Source organism: Dendropsophus ebraccatus, chromosome 1 (assembly GCF_027789765.1).
Source record: "Dendropsophus ebraccatus isolate aDenEbr1 chromosome 1, aDenEbr1.pat, whole genome shotgun sequence".
Taxonomy (NCBI): domain Eukaryota; kingdom Metazoa; phylum Chordata; class Amphibia; order Anura; family Hylidae; genus Dendropsophus; species Dendropsophus ebraccatus.
Window position 1 is genome coordinate 32,385,485 of NC_091454.1, and position 20,226 is coordinate 32,405,710.

The window sequence follows — 20,226 nt, forward strand, 5'->3', positions numbered from 1 at the left end:
CTTAGCATTATTACTTACAGATTTCTAAAAGGTCGGCCTTGTCTCAGTCTGCTTAGTCTCATATTAGAGGGGAAGGGCTTCTGCTTCAGCCAGTTGACTTACAGCCAGAGACAAGTCTGATCTGAGGTAAGTGAGAAGGAGGAGGAGTCTGTTCTCCTGGGACACAGAAGAATTCTTGTATCCCTCGAAGTATTTATTGCAATATGAGATGGAGTAAAATCTAGAGATATGTATGTATGTCTACATATTGTATTCTTTTTTTTAATGTTTACTTATTAAAGCAGCCTATATGAATTCACTGAGAGGAAACTAATCAGAGTGACCTGCTGTGAGGCTATAACCAATGCCTGCTGTTGGAGGCTATGGGATTGGTCATTGGCCATGTATATCAAATGAAAGCTCAGACTAAAAGATGGTTAGAAAATTGTGTTTTTAGAGAGGTAAAGTGTGAGCTGTAATTGTATTTATATTCTTTTTAACCATAAATCTAAAGTAAATGTCAAAATATGAGATGTCAAGATACGAGAGAAGAGTGACAGCCCGCTCAGCCAATCACTGGTTGCAGCACTGCCTTAGTTAATGATTGGCTAAGCAGGCTGTCACTTCCATGACGAGAGTGACAGCCCCCTCAGCCAATCATTGACTGACTGAGACGGGACAGCACTTCAGTCAGTGATTGGCTGAGTGGGCTGTCATTACCGTCTCAGTCAGGAAGTGGAGGTGGCTGTGATCAGTGGGGGACAACGGGGAAGCATAGACAGGTAAGTCTTGATAAGTGAACTTGCTAAACTGCACTAAAACAACTGAACTCCTGCAATCGTTTAGCTGTTTTATAGTAGTTTGTTTAATGTTTGGGTTGGACAAACCCAAACTTTGCTTCAAAGTTCAGTGAACCTGCCAAACCGAACCCTGGTTCCTACGCACGGTGCCGGTCTATTCCTAAGCACCGACCCGACATGAAGCACTGTCCCCCAGTGTGACAAAACCCCCTCCCCTCTGTAAAAAGGCTCCATTAGGATCAATGGCCCACCCCCAGGGCTTCATGTCAGGCCAGTGCTCAGGAATAGACTGGCGCCATGCACGGGAATTGGGTGTCGGATCAAAAGGACCGTGCCATCTTGGTCTGTTCATGGGAAAAACACAAGCAATGTAATATATAAAACGTGTATATATTAAGGCAGTGAAATTGGGGGGTGTCGATGTGGAAACCGGGGGCAGAAATATGTAGTTGACAGTTCTCTGCTAGACTACTTACTAAACATTTCATTTGCTTTTTTATATAGTAAGATGATTCTGTTACCCTCTAGAGCATTTCAATGTATAATCTGAGAGGTTTATAATGGATAATTGTTTATAATGATATCTGTTTCATCCTCATTGTATTTCATGCATTCAGGAAATGGTGTCATCTGTTATTTTACTTACTGTGCACTTGGATAGCCCATTGTCTAGAAAACGATCACACATTGCAGACAGATTGGCAGAGTCTACATACAAAAGCCCCGGCACAGTACAGTTCATTTTCTTCAGAAAACTCCCTAAACATACCCCAAAGGCTCATTAAATCTATTTTCCTGACTCCAAATGTAAAGTTGTAGAATCCTGGAAATCACCTGTCCCTGCCATTTGCTTTGAACACGTTCAAACATAACAGATGGGAGGAATGACAATTGATGACCTTCCTTGGAGATCCTAGGAACATTTTGTGAAAGTATGGACTCCCGCAGCTATAATTTCCTGAATGGTAACCATTTAAGAGGATCATGAATAGTATAGAGTAAGATGTACTACAGTGGCTTACAGGAAAAGGGTCATTGATCCAGGCCTATCTATCTATCTATCTATCTATCTATCTATCTATCTATCTATCTATCTATCTATCTATCTATCTATCTATCTATCTATCTATCTATCTATATCTGGAGCTGAGAAGAAAAAACTTTCAACATGTAATAGGTACAAGTTTTTTTCTGTCGGGGTGTTGGGGTCTCCATATTCAAAATCCCACTTTTCTCCCTGTCCATACACTTCTCTAGTCCATCTCCTGCAGTGTCCAGAGAGACAGGAAGAGAAATGCTACTCTCGGATTGTTCCAGTGATTAATACAGTACGTTCTGAATAACTAGAACTTTGGACATCTAGCATTATAACAATGCCTTCTGGTAACACTGACCTCTTAGATATATGTATTTTTTGGTTCCTATAGCAGGTGGAAGGAGCTCTGATACATGAAAGACCACAACACTTAGGTGACCTAAAATATACTCTTCAGACAACCCCTTAAACTTCCTTAGGGTGCCTTCACACCTACCGTATCGCAGTAGAAAATCCGCTGCTGATCCGCAGCAGATCCGCAGCGGATTTAACTAAATGAATAAACACAGCATTAAATCCGCAGTTACAAATCGGCTGCGGATCCACAGCGAATTTGACAGTGCGTATTTAATGCTGTGTTCATTCATTTAGTTAAATCTGCTGCGGATTCGCTGCGGATCCGCAGCGGATTTTCTACTGCGATACGGTAGGTGTGAAGGCACCCTTAAAGTGTTTTGAACAAGGGATAATGGAAAATAAAGATGACCTAAGAGCAAAGATAATGTATGGCTGTATCTCAGATCTTAAGGTATGTTCACATTGAGTGAATCAGAAGGAAATCTGGAGCAGAGCCTCCGCCGCTGTATCCCGTCTCCCTCAATGTGTCAGTGGGATGCCTCACGCACCTCTGCTCTCCACAGCTCTCCGCTCAAAGAAATGACATGTTTATTCTTTGAGCAGAGAGTGTCGGCGAGAGGAGATGCGCGAGGCATCCCATTGACACACTGAGGCAGGCGGGATTCCAAACGGCTGTTTTATTCAGTGTAAATAAGTAGGAGTGAGAATTGGTGCGAACAGTTTGAGGACATGTCAAAAGTTACCTAAAATAACAGTCTTTAGGCCTTCTTACTGTAAAAGCTGTACTTGGATATCTCTATCAGTCACATGGACTTTGGATCACTGAAAACACATATTTATGATCACCATTACATTCACTTTGGTTCCTCCATTATAGTGATTGGTTAGGGCCTACTTACTATAATTAAAGTAATGTGTTATTTGCTATAGTAGTTTCATACATATGAAGCCTATGTTGATAAGTTGTGTGGCATGTGACAATGATAGTCATGTTGTGGGAGGCATCATACCTTTGGCACATCTAGAATGAATAGTAACTGGTTAAGAGGTCAAAGTGCCTCCAACTATTCACATCTCTGTCATTCCCCACCTACTTGATTGACTCACTAGTGATCTTTTAAGCAGCATATAAGTATATTTGTATGTGTAGCCTTTTTTTTGTAAACCCTCTCCGAGTATCAATGAATAGTTGGATTGTATATCTGGTTGACACTCCAGAAATGCTCAGATGGCTCTGCATTTTTCTAGCATGGTTGACAGTAAATAGTTGCTTCTTGTCCAATAGAACAACATAGTCATTCATCATACTGTATGTGTCTCTTCATATTGGTTCTACCAGTGGTATTGAATAGAGATGATCGAACAGTGGAAAATCTTAGGTTCTATAGAACTCAAACCTTCCGCATTTGATTCCTGATGCCTTCCCGGTCCATGGGGAAGGAGGAGACAGCCCGGATACCGCCTGGAATTCCAGGATTCAGCCTACTGTAGGTAATAGGCTGCATCCCGGAATTCCAGGTGGTACCCAGGCTGTCTCCTCCTTCCCCATGGACCGTGAAGGCATCAGGAATCAAATGCGGAATGTTCGACAAGGTTCCAGTTCTAGAGAACCCAAGATTTTCCACTGTTTGATCATCTCTAGTTGTGAATGGTATTCATATTCTGTAAGTAAAAGAATAAGAAATGTTGCTGTCTTTCGGCTCTCGTCTGATTTCATGGAATAACGGCTTGAGCATTAGTATCAGCAGGAGACACAAAATCATTAAGAAAATATGGGTCAACTCTAACAAGCTTAACCAGACGGCAATCTCTCTAAGAATATAAGACTTCTTATCTCTACTTTGTGTAATACAATGCAAGCCGTAGAGGCAGCCGCGTAATTAAAACCCGACAACGCCAACAACTTGAAGAAAACATTTTATTTATTTTTTTTTTCCCAAAGAAAGAAAGCAATATAAAAACAGAGTATAAAACTTGCATGTAATACAGTGACATGGGTCTATATGGATACAGGGAGGGAAATAAGCATATATATATCTTTATATAATATGTAGGTATAATTCAGTATTAGACACATTAAAAAGGACAGATGCATTTCAACTCATGTACATTGATATCACAAACCACACAGAAAGATAGGAGAATAGTAAAATACTGCTGTCCACAAGTTAGCTACTGGGATGAGATAAGCACTTAATAGTTACAAGACGAAAGCATCTCTACAATGACATAACCTTCTGCTTCTTCGATAGAAAGGAAAAAATAGCAAAAAATGTATCTACCGCTAAAAGACTCACATAACTGCATTAGTTAATATTATTACAAGCAGCGGGAATGGTTACTATTACAAGATTAGGGGGAGGGTCATGAATATTTGTATTTGTTCCCAAAAAATTCTAGCTTTATACTGACTTACATAGATGTAAGTAGACTAAATGATGAAGATCCTGGCCGAAAAAAATAAAATAAAAACTTGATGGTGTACTATTTTATCAGAGGAGAACATCATCATCAGGGGTCCAAAATTGGAACCAGTCTTATCTAAGCTCAACATTTCTCACAGATTCATTTTTTGGCTTGATAGGCTTACAACCATGCTGGATTGTCCATGATGCTTGGTGGCGATGGGTACATGTTACTTATATGGACAAACATTCTTTAGGCCATCGCAAGTAGTCCATTCTATGTATGCAACTTGCACTAGAAAGTAAAATTTTTGAATAAAGTTTTGAAATTGGATTGGTTGGATCCAACACTAAAATTCTGCAGGGGATTACATCTAGGCCATAGTTGGTTATAGAGAATGGCCTAATATCTATTATCCCTAATGTAGGAAAATATCACACAATCGTTTTATTGAAAAAATAGGGTTTCTCCTCCAGTCATTTCTTTTTTTGGAACTGTACAAAAAAAAAAATTTTTAGGTAACCATCGTCAGTATCCTTCTTTTACCGGTTTCTAAACTTTTTTTTTTTTACCGTGTATTTTCTCAGGATGCTTCATGATTCTTGAGTAATACCCAGTAGTTCTCAGAAATGTTTGTGTCATTTTATCTTAATGTTAATAACATGAAGAAAAATGTAATTTTATGTACAAGTAAGAATTTTATTATTCTTGGCATATATGTCTCATAATCTCCTCCCCCGGCGGTGAATCTACACTTTTTAACCCTAGACATTTTCACCTGGTTTACTTTTACCATTCTATATTAAGAATGAATTACCCCCATGCTGGTTACATGCAACAAATTCCCTATGTCTGGTGGAGTTGCAGACAATTTGTGAAAATTAGACATGCAATTTTTTTGTGCAGAAGTGTAATGAGTCCACTTGTTATTCCAGAGGAGATAAGCAAATTGGACTTTTCCTTTAGTGTTCCACGTACATTAAATTATGTGAATATTCTTAATCCATATTCGGGGGGGAACAAAAATCTCCAACATAGTCTTCTCATAGAAAATAAACAAACACATCAATAAGTACAGTATTAAAATCAGTACTGCACAAGACCATTGACACTCTTTTTAAGTAGTAGTTGTACGATCACTACATATATATAGAATTTTTTACATACTTCAGGAAAAAAAAAAAAACTTGCCTTAAATTTTTATGTCATACATTGGATGTAGCCATTTTATGAACTCAAACGCTCAGAATTTGGACCATTAAGAAGCATCAGTAGTATCTAGTCATCTTTGCCCCATGTTTTAATACATTCTTACTCCTTGTAAATTTCCTGGTCATAATCGAATCAAAGAGTTGGGTCTATAAAATGGCTGCCCCCATTGTTTTTTTTGTTTTTTTTTTTACTTACTATCCAGTTTTTAGACTCAACGTTTTGTTTTATTCAGGTCACATATTTCTGCTTACCCAAAATTTGACGCTATACGATTCTCTTACTGCCAATACGCTATACGATTCTCTTACTGCCAATACGAAATGGAAAATGGGTAAAAAGCCAAGAATCGCTCTCGAATACCTGAATGTTTATAAATTATAAATAACTACTTTGCTGGAATTATATACAATGGAAGAAGTTCCACAAGATGTCGATGTGGAAGCAAACCAAATTGTAACAGCTTGTAAAAAGAGTGCATATCATCATGAAATCAGCTTGCACTAATACAAAATCTTAGCTAATATTGACAGGGCACTTGTTTCCGAGGTTTAGTATAATGTTCTCATCATCAGAGCTGGAGGCAGAAGAATCCACCGGAGGAGGGGACCCTCTGTATCCAACTCTAATGATGACACATTCTAGCCATTGATTTTCTTTAGTGTCCAAAGATGACATTCAACTTTGCCCTAATAGTTTTATTTTTTTCACATAGGGAAGTGTTCAAATAATTCTGCCCTGTTGGTGTAAGCAAACTTTTTCATAAAGATGGTTACTTCTTGTCCTTCTTGCCAGATTTCTTCTTGTTACCTCCGCCTTTTCCATCACGTTTCCCTCCAGCATTGGTTGGTGTCAAGGTACTTCCTGGTATGTAGACGTTCTGCCTGTAGTCAGGGACATGCTGCAGGGTGAACTGGGGTCCGTATCGAGCACTAAGGCCCATGGTTCCTGTTCCTCCTCCGAGGCCTGAAGTTCCCTCAGCAGCCTCTGTAAGGTAAAATCAAAGGCATAAGTGTCTGGTAGCTTTAACATCATGTTTTTCCATTTAGTTTGTGAAGAACATTGACGCATATTGATAGGAACTTATTAGGAAAAAGATTACATCAGAATAACTTTATTTAAAAGGATGTGTTATTTGCAGAGTTGCTTTGAAATTCATATTAACTTTTAAAGAACAGTTTCCATTTATTTTTATGTGGATCTGGGCTTCCACACGGTAACCTTCATCTGTAACTTCCCATTAGATTCATGAATGAGATGAGCAAATTTACAGTAATAATGAAGCTAGGCGCCTTGTTATCTCTGCAACCTGCTGCCTTTTAACTGACTGCTGCTCCTTCTGAGGTGCTGGGAAAAGGTGGTTCCAGTCCTGGGATACTGGGAGGAATTCCCCAGGACTGCATCCAGCTTTTCCCAGCACCTGGGGAAGAGCAGCATGGAGCAGCAGTCAGTTAAAAAGCAGCCAGCTGATAAGCGGATTGCAGAGATAATGAATTGCTTTGCTTCCTTATTAGGGTATGTTCGCACCTAAATCCACGAGTTTGCAGTGAAATCTGCTGCACATACCTGCCCATTCACTTCAATGGGATGAAATACAATGACACTCCAGCTGCGAGTATGCAAAAGTAAGCGCCCCTAACCCCCACGGCCCGTGTACATACTTTAGTGGGTCCCCACTCCGGCTAGCTTCGGGGGCTCTCGGCGTCTCCTGGCGCTCAGCCAATCAGTGCAGTGTGGCAGGGCAGCGCATTAATTGGTTGAGTGCCGGGAGACGCCGGAAGCCCCCGAAGCTAGCCGGAGTGGGGACCCGGGTAAAGTATGTACCCAGGCCGCGGGGGTTAATCCCGCTGCAAATATGTCATCCCATTGAAGTGAATGGGCAGGTGTCCGCAGTGGATTTCGCTGCAAACTCGCAGCATGAAATGCGCTGCGGATACGATACGTGTAAACCCGCCCTTAGTGTAAAATCGCTTATCTCTAATTACAATCCTTTGAAAAAATGTTTGCCATGTCATATAGATATTGGGGTCTGTCTGACCTGTCAAAAGTTTTTATTAGTAATCGTTTAAGGACATGAATGTGTAAAGAGAGACTATTTAGTCCTAAATAGGTCGGGGTCCATATTTTGACTGCATGCAAAATTCAAGCGTACAGCAGCTTCTGTTTCAAATAAATGTATACATGATATATAATTTATTAGAGGCAGACACCCTGCTGATTTGGCTGTCCGGGCATGATGGGAAATGTAGTTTTGCAACAGCTGGAGGGCCGCAGTTTGGAGACCCATGCCCTACACCAATCAATGGAATTCTAAATAACACCTCTGCTCTCATTTCCTAAACAAGACCCCTTGATCAAAATGTAATGACTAGGGTTATGGCTATAAGACAGATCCTCCGGGAAACAAATATCATTTTTTTTTAGTGTAGACTTTAGAAAAAATCCTTAAAGGCAGTATTAATTTTTATATAATTTTAAATATATAATATAATTTTAATTTATATAATATTTTAAATATATTAATTTCTACTAATGGTTTTGGGTTCCATCTTTACGAAGGCCATAGTTTATAAAAAGTGTGTGTCTTCGCTATGTATCTCTTCCCAATACAAGTATATCATCTCCAGAGTCTCTGTGTAGGGTAATAGCCTGTGAACTGTACCAATGCAGATTGCTACATAGATAAAATGGAGGCTGCTTCGAAAAGGACAAAGATGGGGAACCCTTTGCCCCTTCAGCTGTTGCAAAAATACATTTCCCATCATGCTTTGGCTGTCCAGGCATGATGGGAAATGTAGTTTTGCAACAGCTTGAGGGCCGGAGGTTCCCATGTCTTAATTAGGGGAATGTTCATGAAAAACAAGAAATCTTCTTTAGGCTTTGTTCACACAGCGTAAAAGTATGACCGTTGTTGTCATCGGCAAAAACGGGCGTACTTTGCATGCTGGAACACACTGCCTTATCTTCTATGGGATCCCGGCTGGAGCGTATACACATCATATACGCTCCGGCCAGGATCCCATACGGCGCCGCAAAGAATTGACATGTCACTTTTCTGCGGCTGCAATTCAGTGAATTGTGGCTGCAGAAAGACTTGTCAGTTCACACAATGAAGCGAGCGGCTCAGGCCGCTTGCTTCATTGTGTGCTATGAGAGTTCTGATGCGGGCGCGCAGTGATGCGCCCGCATCAGAACACTGCGGCCGGAAAAATCATCCAACACAACGGTCACACAACGGCTGGTCTCTTAAGTAATGTGAACATAGCCTTAATCTGAATTTAAGGGATGTTTCAACTTCGACAGAATATAGCATCTAAAATTTGAAATCCTTCCTCAGAGGCTTACACCAACGGGAGTATCCTTGCCTAAATGTTTCTATACACTCCACAAATTCAACTCTGCTACAACGTTCCCCTTCTTCAATAAAGAGCCCATTTGATCTGTCCTGGCTATAAAAGCTTTAAAATTCCGACATCTGCTTCCTTCACTGCAGCGCTCGAGCAATATTCATTCAGTTTATGTCTCCAATGACCTGAATTAAGAGCATGACCTCAGCTAAAGAAAGGGGTTCCCGGAATTTGGAGCTTTATACTGCAGTGAGGCCATGTATGTCATTATAGAAGAGTACATAGCGTACAAGGAAATATTGGTGACTTACTGCAAGTGTCAGTGTGGTTTGAAATAAGATTATATGAGTCAATGGCCTTTATGGAAGAAATTGGACTCCCATTATGTTTCTAGTCTTTCAGAGCTGCCAGCTTTTGTCACCAATGCCTTGTGTTTCTTACCCCGTCCATAGTCTTTTCAGGACCTTGTGACAACTTCTCCTCTACTATAAAAATATAGTTTTTCTATAGAGTATTCCTGCATCTCACTACCCTGTAAAAATGGGGATAGTACCAACCAGGGCTGGGCCCCCACTCTCTAAGGGCCCTATAAAGGTATACCCTTGATATAATAGTAAGCCCCCGGCAAAAAGCTAATTTATTAACCTATGTTTGAGGGATCAAATGAAATATAATTAAGTGGCTCGTGCTTTTGACATCAGACACTTAGAAAACCCAAAATACTCATTGAAAAAATTATTTTGGCCTTATAAAATGATCATATACAATGTTTGCTGCATACACAAGTACTTGGCAAACTGCAGGAATGATCTTGTCAATAGGAAAAACATCTTCACTCCGAGAGCCAAGTAACAGATGGCAGTGCCTCCATGCAATGTAAGCAGTACTGTCACATGTTACAGAATTAGTCAAACACCATGCAACACAGAATTTCAATTACTCGCTTTCTTATCGTTTTCAAGATCATATTCCGGAAAGTTGCAGGATATTAGTACAGCTGGTTAGTTCCCTCTATCAAACAAAACACGGAAAATAAAGCAAACAGTGACTGTAAGCTTCCGATTTTAATTTTCTGGTAATATCTGCGTTCCAGACTGTACAATGTATTTTTGAAATTAAACAAATGGCTGCACATAACTATATTATTATTGTAAAAGTCTCTTTTATCTACTGTAAGATCTACAGACTCTTCTAGTATTACTTATTCAGTCATTGGCCAAGGAAGGTCACCACTACAGTCAGTGATTGGCCAAACAGGCAGTTCCTCTGAGCTTACAATAACAGGAAGTCATTGCTCCATTTACCCCTGAAGATGCTACTGTGTTATCGTAAAACATATTGGGTGTGTTACGTCATTAAAAAAGAACTGATGGTTAAATGGTGTATATCAGCCTTTTTGGATAAAAAAAGAAAGGTTATCAATGACTGTAAGCTTCTGATTTTCATTTTCCTGTAATATCTGTGTTCCGGTCTGTACAATGTACTTTAAGTGGAAATTAAATAAATGGCTGCATATAAGAACATTATTATTATTATTATTATTATTATTATAAGCTCTTTTATCTACTATGAGATCTACAGACCTTTTTAGTATTACTTATTGAGTCACTGGCCAAGGAAGGTCCCCAGTACAGTCAGTGATTGGCTGAACAGGCAGTCTCTCTGGGGCTACAATAAGAGGAAGTCATTGCTACCTTACCCCTGAAGATGCCACTGTGTTATAGTGAAACATGTTGGGCGGGTTGCATCATTGAAAAAGAACTAATGGTCAAGTGGTTCATATCGGCCTTTTTGGATAAAAAGGCAACCTCCAAATTGCTTTCTTTACTCAGTGAGCGATGTTCTGGGGTACAACTGGTATAGAACTACTTTAAGGCTGGGTTCACACTACGTATATTTCAGTCAGTATTGTGGTCCTCATATTGCAACCAAAACCAGGAGTGGATTAAAAACACAGAAAGGCTCTGTTCACACAATGTTGAAATTGAGTGGATGGCCGCCATTTAATGGCAAATATTTGCTGTTATTTTAAAACAACGGCTGTTGTATTGAAATAATGGCCGTTATTTACTGTTATATGGCGGCCATCCGCTCAATTTCAACATTGTGTGAACAGATCTTTTCTGTGTTTTGAATCCACTCCTGGTTTTGGTTGCAATATGAGGACCACAATACTGACTGAAATATACGTAGTGTGAACCCAGCCTTAAGGTACTTAAATATGTAATAGGGATACAGTATTATAATTCTAGGCTGTCACAAATTGGTACATGTCACGGGTAAAGCACATAAGGTTAAAAGAATATATATTTTATATAAAAGGGACCCGTTGCAACCACTAAAAATCATCCCGTAAAACTGCATTTCAGATCAACCACAGTCAGTTTCCATGCTTTCTACATGACATATAATCTACATTGACATTTCATATAGAGTCATTATTGAGCATTATGATCAAATACACCACATTGTTTCCACATATACCGATATACAAGACTGACCATTAGCAGATGCTAGAATCATCGCCTGAAGTCTCTCGGTTTCGAACTGGTTGTTTGGCCACACTCCAGCTTCCTCTGTGGGTTGTGCTCTAAAGAGACCACAATGACACAACATGATTACTGTTAATATCAGATGTAATTAAAGTAAACCGCAGCAGACAGAACCTGTAATTTATAAGATTGCACAACAAAGGAACGGCTGTTCTTTAGGTATTGTGAAACACAACAATACAGGGGTTCATTTTGGAAACAAAATGCTATTTGTCAGCAAAACAAATACATTATATGAATTACCATTCTTTTTTTGGGTAAACAATACAAGTCAATTTAATTTCCTCAAAGTTATAAAAACGAGTGCAAAAAAAACTAAAAAAAACCAAAGTCTGGACCCCTAATGACCAGCTTTAGGCTATGCGGGAATGGGCTGGCATGTATGTAAGTTACTTTACTAAAAATAGCACATTTGTACTCCTTTACATGTACATTATGTACAGTATACAGTATATCCAAAGTAAGAAATTGAATTGATTGACTATACTACTCAGAAATAAGTAGCCCTTATCAAAATAATTTTGTGTTATTTCTTTTAGGAAAAAAAAATACAGTGGAAGGGTGACCCAATGACTGGTATAGATCGGGACAACACAGAGATCTCTCCCAGGATCTATTTATCCCCAGGACTATATCTGTAACAAGAGATTTTTTTTTAAAACCAACACAGAAAGGGATTCTTCAATGTAAGAGCACTAAGAGACTAAAGGCCCTTATTACACGGAACGACTATCGGCCGTATTCGGCCGATATCGGCCATATTCGGCCGTTACGTCCGATAATTGTCCCATGGAATGGGAGGCAACGATCAGCCGACATCATTCATGTTGAAAGACAAAAGACTTATATAGCAACGATCTGCGGCCATCGCTCCGTCGACCAGCAGCGGCGACAGCAGACCGCCACTATATCCTATGGGCTGCCCAGGCGATCAGCGATCATCTGCGCCCCCCCCCCCCCAGACTCCGGGAACGAGGAGTAATTGAGCGCTGACAGCGCTTGTTGGCTCCTCAATGTCGGCCCGTAGAATAGGGCCTTAAGGGCCCTAATGAATCAGGCCAATTCGGACAGATATTGCCCCGTGTAATAAAGACAATGATCAGCCGAGGAGCCGATCATCGTTGTCTTTCAACTTATATTAAAGATGAGAGGAGTACCCGGTGTATAGAAAATTATAAACATGTATACTTACCTGTTAAGGCTCTGCCGGTGTCCTGCTGCATTTTTCCATTGACTGGAGCTGCCACTCACACTTCCTAACCCGTTTCTGAAGTGACAGGTCGCTCAGCCAATCACTGTTCGCTGTGTCTGTCAGTGGTTGTGGCTGTGTCTGGTCAGACAGGTTAGGAAGTGTCAGTGGCGGTTCCACTAAGTGGAGAAAAGGCAGCAAGACACCGTGGGAGCATGGACAGGTAAGTATACATGTTTATTATTTTCTATATAAAGCAAGGGCTGCACGTATATTGTTAATGTTGTCTCTACAGCCCTTGATGCACTCACGTTCAGGTGTTCCTGTATGCTCTATGCTTTTTATTTTATCAAGCAGTCTTACAGTACAAACTTTCTTTATTGCCCATAGCAACCAATAACACCTCAGCTTTGAAGCATTTATAAGTTGTGGTAAAATGAAAGCTGGGCTGCGATTGGTTGCTATCGGCAAAAAAGGATATTGTTACTGTAAGGCTACTTACAGTAAATCTCCCCAGAGATCCCTTCAAAATTAAATAGTTATACAGTTGATGAGGTTGAAAAAAAAAACACCTAGAGGGTGCCTTCACACCTACCAACTCGCAGCGTAAATCTCGCTGCGAGTCTGTCAGGGCCTGGCAGTTCCCTGTGATTACATACTTGCAGCGGTCTAAACGACCGCTGCGTGTATGTAATTCTGCCAGCCGCTTAACCCCTTCGGCTCCCGCTCTGTTGTGTCTGTATATACCTTACCTGTCCTCGTTGCACTGGGTCCCACTGTCCTGCTCTCCCGCCCAGCCAATCAGTGGCTGCGGCTGGGCAACACACTGATTGGCCAGGCGGGAGAGCAGGACGCCGGGACCCCGTGCAGGAGACAGGTAACGTATATACAGACACAGTGGGGCGGGAGCCAAAGGGGTTAAGGGGACGACAGAATTACATACACACAGCAGTCGTTCAGACTACCAGACTTGCAGCGAGATTTACGGAGATTTATCAGACTGGTGTAAAGTAGAATTGTCTTAGTTGCCCCTAGCAACCAATCAGATTCCACTTTTCATTCCTAACAGATTCTTTACAAAATAAAAGGAGGAATCTGATTGGTTGCCAGGGGCAACTAAGACAATTCTGCTTTACATCAGTCTGATAAATCTCCCCCCTAGAGTCTGTCAAGTTCAACCTAAAGGCTGTGTTCTCACAACAGGAAAATGATGTCTGTCTTTCTAGACGGTTGTCATTTTAACGACAAGAGACGGCCGCAAATAATTATCATGAACATTATTTGCGGCCATCATTATCAAAAGACAGCTGACTTTTGCTGTTAAAAATGACAGCTGTCCAGAAAGATGGCCATCATTTTACCATTGTGAAAACACAGCTTTAGGCTATGTTCACACTACGTAAAAGTACAAAGTGGAACAATGCCTGTTTCTTTATGGGATCCTGGCCGGAGCGTATACACATCGTATACGCTCCGGCCGAGATCCCATACGGGGCCGCAAATAACTGACATGTCAGTTTTCTGCGGCCGGAATTCAGTGAATTCCGGCCGTAGAAAGCCCTGTCAGTTCACACAGTGAAGCAAGCGGCTCTGGCCGCTCGCTTCACTGTGGGCTATGGGAAGCTCTGATGCAGGTGCGCGCTGATGCGCCCGCATCAGAGCTCTTCGGCTGGAAAGATAATCCGGCCGGTACGTACCGCCAGAGATGATCCGGCCAGAGACCGGTCTCTTGAACATAGCCTTAGGCTGGATTCAAACACAGTATATTTCAGTCAGTATTGTGGTCCCCATATTGCAACCAAAACCAGGAGTGGATTTAAAACACAGAAAGGCTCTGTGCACACAATGCTAAAAGTGAGTGGATGGCTGCCATATAACAGTAAATAACTGCCATTATTTCAATATAACAGCCATTGTTTTACAATAACAGCAAATATTTGCCATTAAATTGTGGCCATCCACTCAATTACAACATTGTGTGAACAGATCCTTTCTGTGTTTTCAATCTACTACTGGTTTTGGTTGCAATATGAGGACCATAATACTGACTGAAATATACAGTGTGTGAACCCAGCCTTTTACCATTGACGTTTATTGTGTCGGTACTAGAGAAGAAGCCAATTCAAGCGTGCTTAAATCCAATCATTCGGCATAGGCTATATGCACTTTTTCCCAGGCTCCATAAGTCTGTATTAAACTTCTTTAGCCACTGATATTCAAATGCCGTACAATTGGACTCGAGCATTCTGGGGTTGCGCTCATCTCTGGTAAATACCCAGTATATCTGAAGTGACAAGGAGACAATTCCTGCAAGTACAATAACTCTGATGAGGACACCCGTTGATTTGGGATGTATGTATAATATATGGAAAAACAATGTCACTTGGCAAAGAGCAAGAGTACATAATATTTCTGACAAAGGCCATATTGGGAGGTAAAGTATTCTCATGACAGAACCTGTTTAATTGCACATGTGTTGACAATGCTGTGTGTTTCCCATTGTAATATATATAGATTATAGTGCCATAAAATCTTATCCCCATGTTGTAAACTTTTTCCACAAAGATATTAACCTAGAAGAACTAAAAGGGGTTGTCCGATGAGCAGAAGCCAGCCTTCTACTTGCCAGAACTCACTTTCTGAAATTCCATGTATTGGAAGTAAGGGCTAAATCGAGATCATCAACATCACGGCCTCCTCACATCTCAGAACGGAAGGGAACAGAAGGCTTTAGGTGTCTTTTGCTCACCAGACAACCTACCTAAGTTACCACTCTGCCCATGCCAAAGGAGAAGACCCATCTTTCTCTTCTCTATGTGAAACATTGAAATATAAAAAAAAGTGGTTGCACGGTGACTCCCCATAAGTAAAGGGATTCTTGGCTCATTGGAAATATGAGGCAAAATCCAATTTTGGATTATTAAAAACATAGAATATGTTTTTAATTTTCATTTCTATGGAGTCCTTTTTTCCTTTCCTATACAGTATCCCGATTACCAACTCAGCGTGAACTTGGCTGTACACCAGACATAATACAATGGTTTTACCACCATGACATAATATATCAGGAATCTTGTATAAACTAAAATATTTCTGTGTATTCACTTACAAGTGATGCATTAAACAATAAATCCAGAGTGATAGATTGTATCTATAGTAAAAATAGCCTATAAATAATAGAACTGTTCAAATATATTAAAGTGTAACCTATATGAAAGAAACAAAGATAGATGGCTCCACTCACAACGGACACACCTGGGGTAGGCTGGATCAGGTGCCGGCGGTGCTCCTGCTGGAAACCACATGTGAATACCAAATAGCAAAGATAGAAAACGCAGGGCACTCGCCATCTGTTGCAAATTCAGACCATCCGGTTTATTGACAAGGTGCAGGAGTAGCGGGGGAGACCCATTCCTGTCTCTCCCCCGCTACTCCTGCACATTGTCAATAAACCGGATGGTCTGAATTTGCAACAGATGGTGAGTGCCCTGCGTTTTCTATCTTTGCTATAAAAGTGTAACCACCATTACAAGCTGTAGTCATGAGAGTAACAATGAGGGCCTATCTGATTTGCCTTTTGCCTTAGGTCCTATGTAAGGTCATCGGAAGAGATGACACGAATGGCTTGTTCTCAGCTACGTTGTGTGCACATCAATCTATAGGAATATTTTTTATAAGTTGTACTTAAAGTGTAACTACTGTTTTTAAAAACTTCTGACATGTCATAGCGTCATGTCAGAAGAGTGTAACGGTCAGGGTCTGGCTGCTGAGAACCCCGCCGATTGCTAGAACGAAGGGGCAGGCCACAGAATTGATCTGTAAAGGGGCACAGCACACACCCCTTCGTTCTAGGGGGTTATTGGCAGCCGGAACCCGACTGGTATGCACTTCTGACATGACGCTATGACATGTCAGAAGTTTTTTAAAAACAGTAATTACACTTTAAGTACAACATATAAAAATGTTCCTATAGATTAATGTGCACACAACGTAGCTGAGAACAAGCTATTCATGTCATCTCATCCAATGACCTAACATAGGACCTAAGGCAAAAGGCGAATTAGATAAGCCCTCATTGTTACTCTCATGACTCTACAGCTTGTTCTACAAAGTTAACAAAAAACATATTCAATATCAGAGGCAAATAAAATTTACAAGTGTTTCCCTATATATGTAAGGCATCAATAGAGTAGCTATGTTGTTAAACAGAGGTAATAATCGGGCCTTTTATAAACCTGAGGCCTAAGGCAATAGCGTCAATGCCATTAAGCCCTATTCATTTGTAGGGAAAAATAACTATACCCATTCTGACTGTTTTATGTGGGTGGAAGAAAATTTAAATTTATATATATATATATATATATATATATATATATATATATATATATACATATATATATATATATATATATATTTTTTTTTTTTTGACTGTTTCCCTAAATGTTCCTTCAATTAGTTACATCTTACATACATTATGTGCCAAAATTTATTTTCCTATGAGATATAGACTCTGATTCCAAAGATATAGGTATGTATATAGAATATTAACCTCTTCCTGACCCCCCAATTTTAATTTGTGACTTCTAAGATTGACAATCTTTCTATTTTTCTACATGGAAAGCTTAGTTGTTTCAAGACATGTTGTTTCAAGTTTTTTTTTTTACCATATAATATATTATGAAGTCAGAAAAAAAGTCGTGGGACAATAATTTTTAGTTTATTCTATAGGTCAGTACAAACACTACTGACTTGGGTACTTAAAACTTTAAAAATTAGAAAAAATATATTTTTTTCTGTGCTGTCAAGTGACCTAATATCGGTAACTGTAGACTTTGGCATCTTTTTGAGATTTTATACCATTGACAATAAGGGATTAGAAAAGTCATAATTTAATAGTTCGGACAACTCTGCATGATATTGGCAATTTTAAGCCGCTTAAAGACCTATTATAAGCAATAATTTTGATTGCTTATAAAAGATCAGTGCCAGCACAGGCAGACTCTACTAGCAGATCAGGCACTGTAGGCCCGAGGCCTCGCAAAGGCCTTGGGCTGCCATGATGTGATTACATTACAGAGGTGCCAATTGGGCCACTGGGCCACCAATGATGCAGGTACAAACTGTTTAGATGCAGCCACTGATACTACTAATGATCTCTGATGTCTAATGCCCCAGTCCCACCCCATCAACATGTCATATCATTTGGGCCCCAGGTCAGTTGCCTTGTCACTCTGGGGACTTGGATTCTACCAAGGAAGGATACTTGCATGTTGTTTACATTACTTTCCCCCAACAATTTAAAACACATAAAGTTGACTTTTAGATTCCTATTAGGACAGTACAGTGCTGTAGAATGTGTCAGTAGCATAATTAAAGCAACACGCTGACAGGCTATGTTCACACAACGTCAAAAATAGAGAAAAGGTGGACAATTTTGCTATTTAAAATACTGTCCATTTTTTCCACAATGTAACTGACTGCAATGCAATGTATTGCAGTCAATGGGAAAATGGACGTCCAATGCACACAATCTATTGAATAACGGACGTTTTCAACGCGGACGTCAATATAATGATCGTGACAATTATTTTCAGACGTCTTTCGCAAACAGGGGACGCTTTTTATTAGTTTTTCTTTTGTCACCGTTCTTTCTCCATTTTGTACTACTAAATTCAATGGACTTTTCAATTAAGCCGCACCCAAAGGCCAGTTAGTAACCCCAAACTAGAATAATGTACCAACAGCCATCATTGCACTGAGGGGAGGCCAGACTTCTAAATGACGGCCGTTATTTTAGACTCAAAATGAAGGACGTAATTTTAAATGGAGCTGAAAAAACATTGTGTAAACATGGCCACATAGTGATCACTGGTATTCATGAATATGTCTCTGACCTGTAATCTTTTTAGTTCGTAAAAGCAGCTCACTAGTGACTATTAGAGATGAGCGAACCGGATTCGGGTTCGAGTCCATCCGAACCCGAACGTTTGGTATTTGATTAGCGGTGGCTGCTGAACTTGGATAAAGCTCTAAGGTTGTCTGGAAAACATGGATACAGAAAATGACTATATCCATGATTTCCACATAGCCTTAGGGCTTTATCCAAGTTCAGCAGCCGCCGCTAATCAAATGCTGAAAGTTCGGGTTCGGATGGACTCCAGCATGCTCCAGGTTCGCTCATCTCTAGTGACTATACATTCAATCTCCTTCATTGTATGTGTAAAAATTAGCTATTTTCTACTTAAATGGGCAGTGTCATTAAAAGTAACTTTTGACATGTCATCAGGCGTGTCAAAAGGTATAGATTAGAGCGAGTCTCACCATTGACACCCGCTCTGATCAGAAGATATAGCCGGAGAAAGATCATGGCAGCCCAAAATATCAAAACGTTCCATACATTTTGATTATAAATTTTGATGGACTGTGCTGCTGGTCAGGGATTGCATCCTGCTGCCACAATCCCTGTCAAAATGACAGCCTATTGGAGGCTCGCACGGCTCCTCTCTCGGCGCTGAAGAACGAACATTTCCTTCTTCAGCGCGGAGAGCAGAGCTGCGCGAGCCACCCATAGACTGTTATTATGACAGGGAGGCTGGCAGCATTCCGCGGTGGAGAAGTCCGCTGCGGAATTCCGCCACTTTTGCTACGCGTGAGGGTAGCCTAAAAAAAGAAATTTTTTAGACTGTATCGCGTAGAGTATCTAGTCACAGTGCTTGATAGAGGTTAAAAGCCGCTTCATGGCCTTATACCTTTATGCTTGTAAGACAAGCAATGATATCAAGATTTACCTTTAATAGTACTTTTACCCCTACCTGCTGATGTGTTTACGTGGTTGATGTGTGATACCACCTGACATAGGTTATTTGGTTGAGTGAACTGAACAATGAAAATGTATATAGATAAACAACATGAAGTGAGTCAGTGCCAAGTGGACAAGTAGATGCAAGAGCCTCCAGGTGTATCGATGAATACTTAACAGTGACCTACATCGAAAGCTCAGGAAACTTGACTGAATCTGTACTCAGTTAACCATTGATGCCATATAATGGAGAATGCATCTTTATAAGTGGTAATGCTATTACTATTTTCTGTATATTATCTTTTCTCTTGAACATTGTAAATGTTAGGGCCTATTTACACAGGCTGACAGAAGACAACCAACGAGGGATCTCGGTGATCAGCATTCATTTGCCGAGACTTTACTTGGCCACAGAATGACAGAAACATGAGCGGTCCATTAAATTCATCACTGTCTACTGTCAGATAGACATCCCACAGTTAAACAGGGCTATGTGCAGCCCATGGTGACAATTTAAAGGCATAGTTTTTTAATTTATTTTTTTCCCAAACA

The 20,226-nt window shown here is 40.3% G+C and overlaps 1 protein-coding gene across 33 annotated transcripts in view; it reads right to left on the minus strand.

Moving 5' to 3' along the window:
* Nucleotides 1-6,111: 6,111 nt before the first annotated feature.
* Nucleotides 6,112-20,226, minus strand: part of LOC138791484 (protocadherin gamma-C5-like) — a 196,689-nt gene continuing 182,574 nt past the window's right edge. For all 33 annotated transcript variants that reach the window (XM_069969224.1, XM_069969222.1, XM_069969211.1 and 30 more), the window contains exons 3-4: nt 11,636-11,724; nt 6,112-6,774 (exon numbers count right to left, since the gene is read on the minus strand). In XM_069969224.1, coding sequence (XP_069825325.1) covers nt 6,560-6,774; nt 11,636-11,724 — 304 coding nt within the window. In that variant the 3' untranslated portion in view covers nt 6,112-6,559. The remainder of the gene's footprint in view (nt 6,775-11,635; nt 11,725-20,226) is intronic.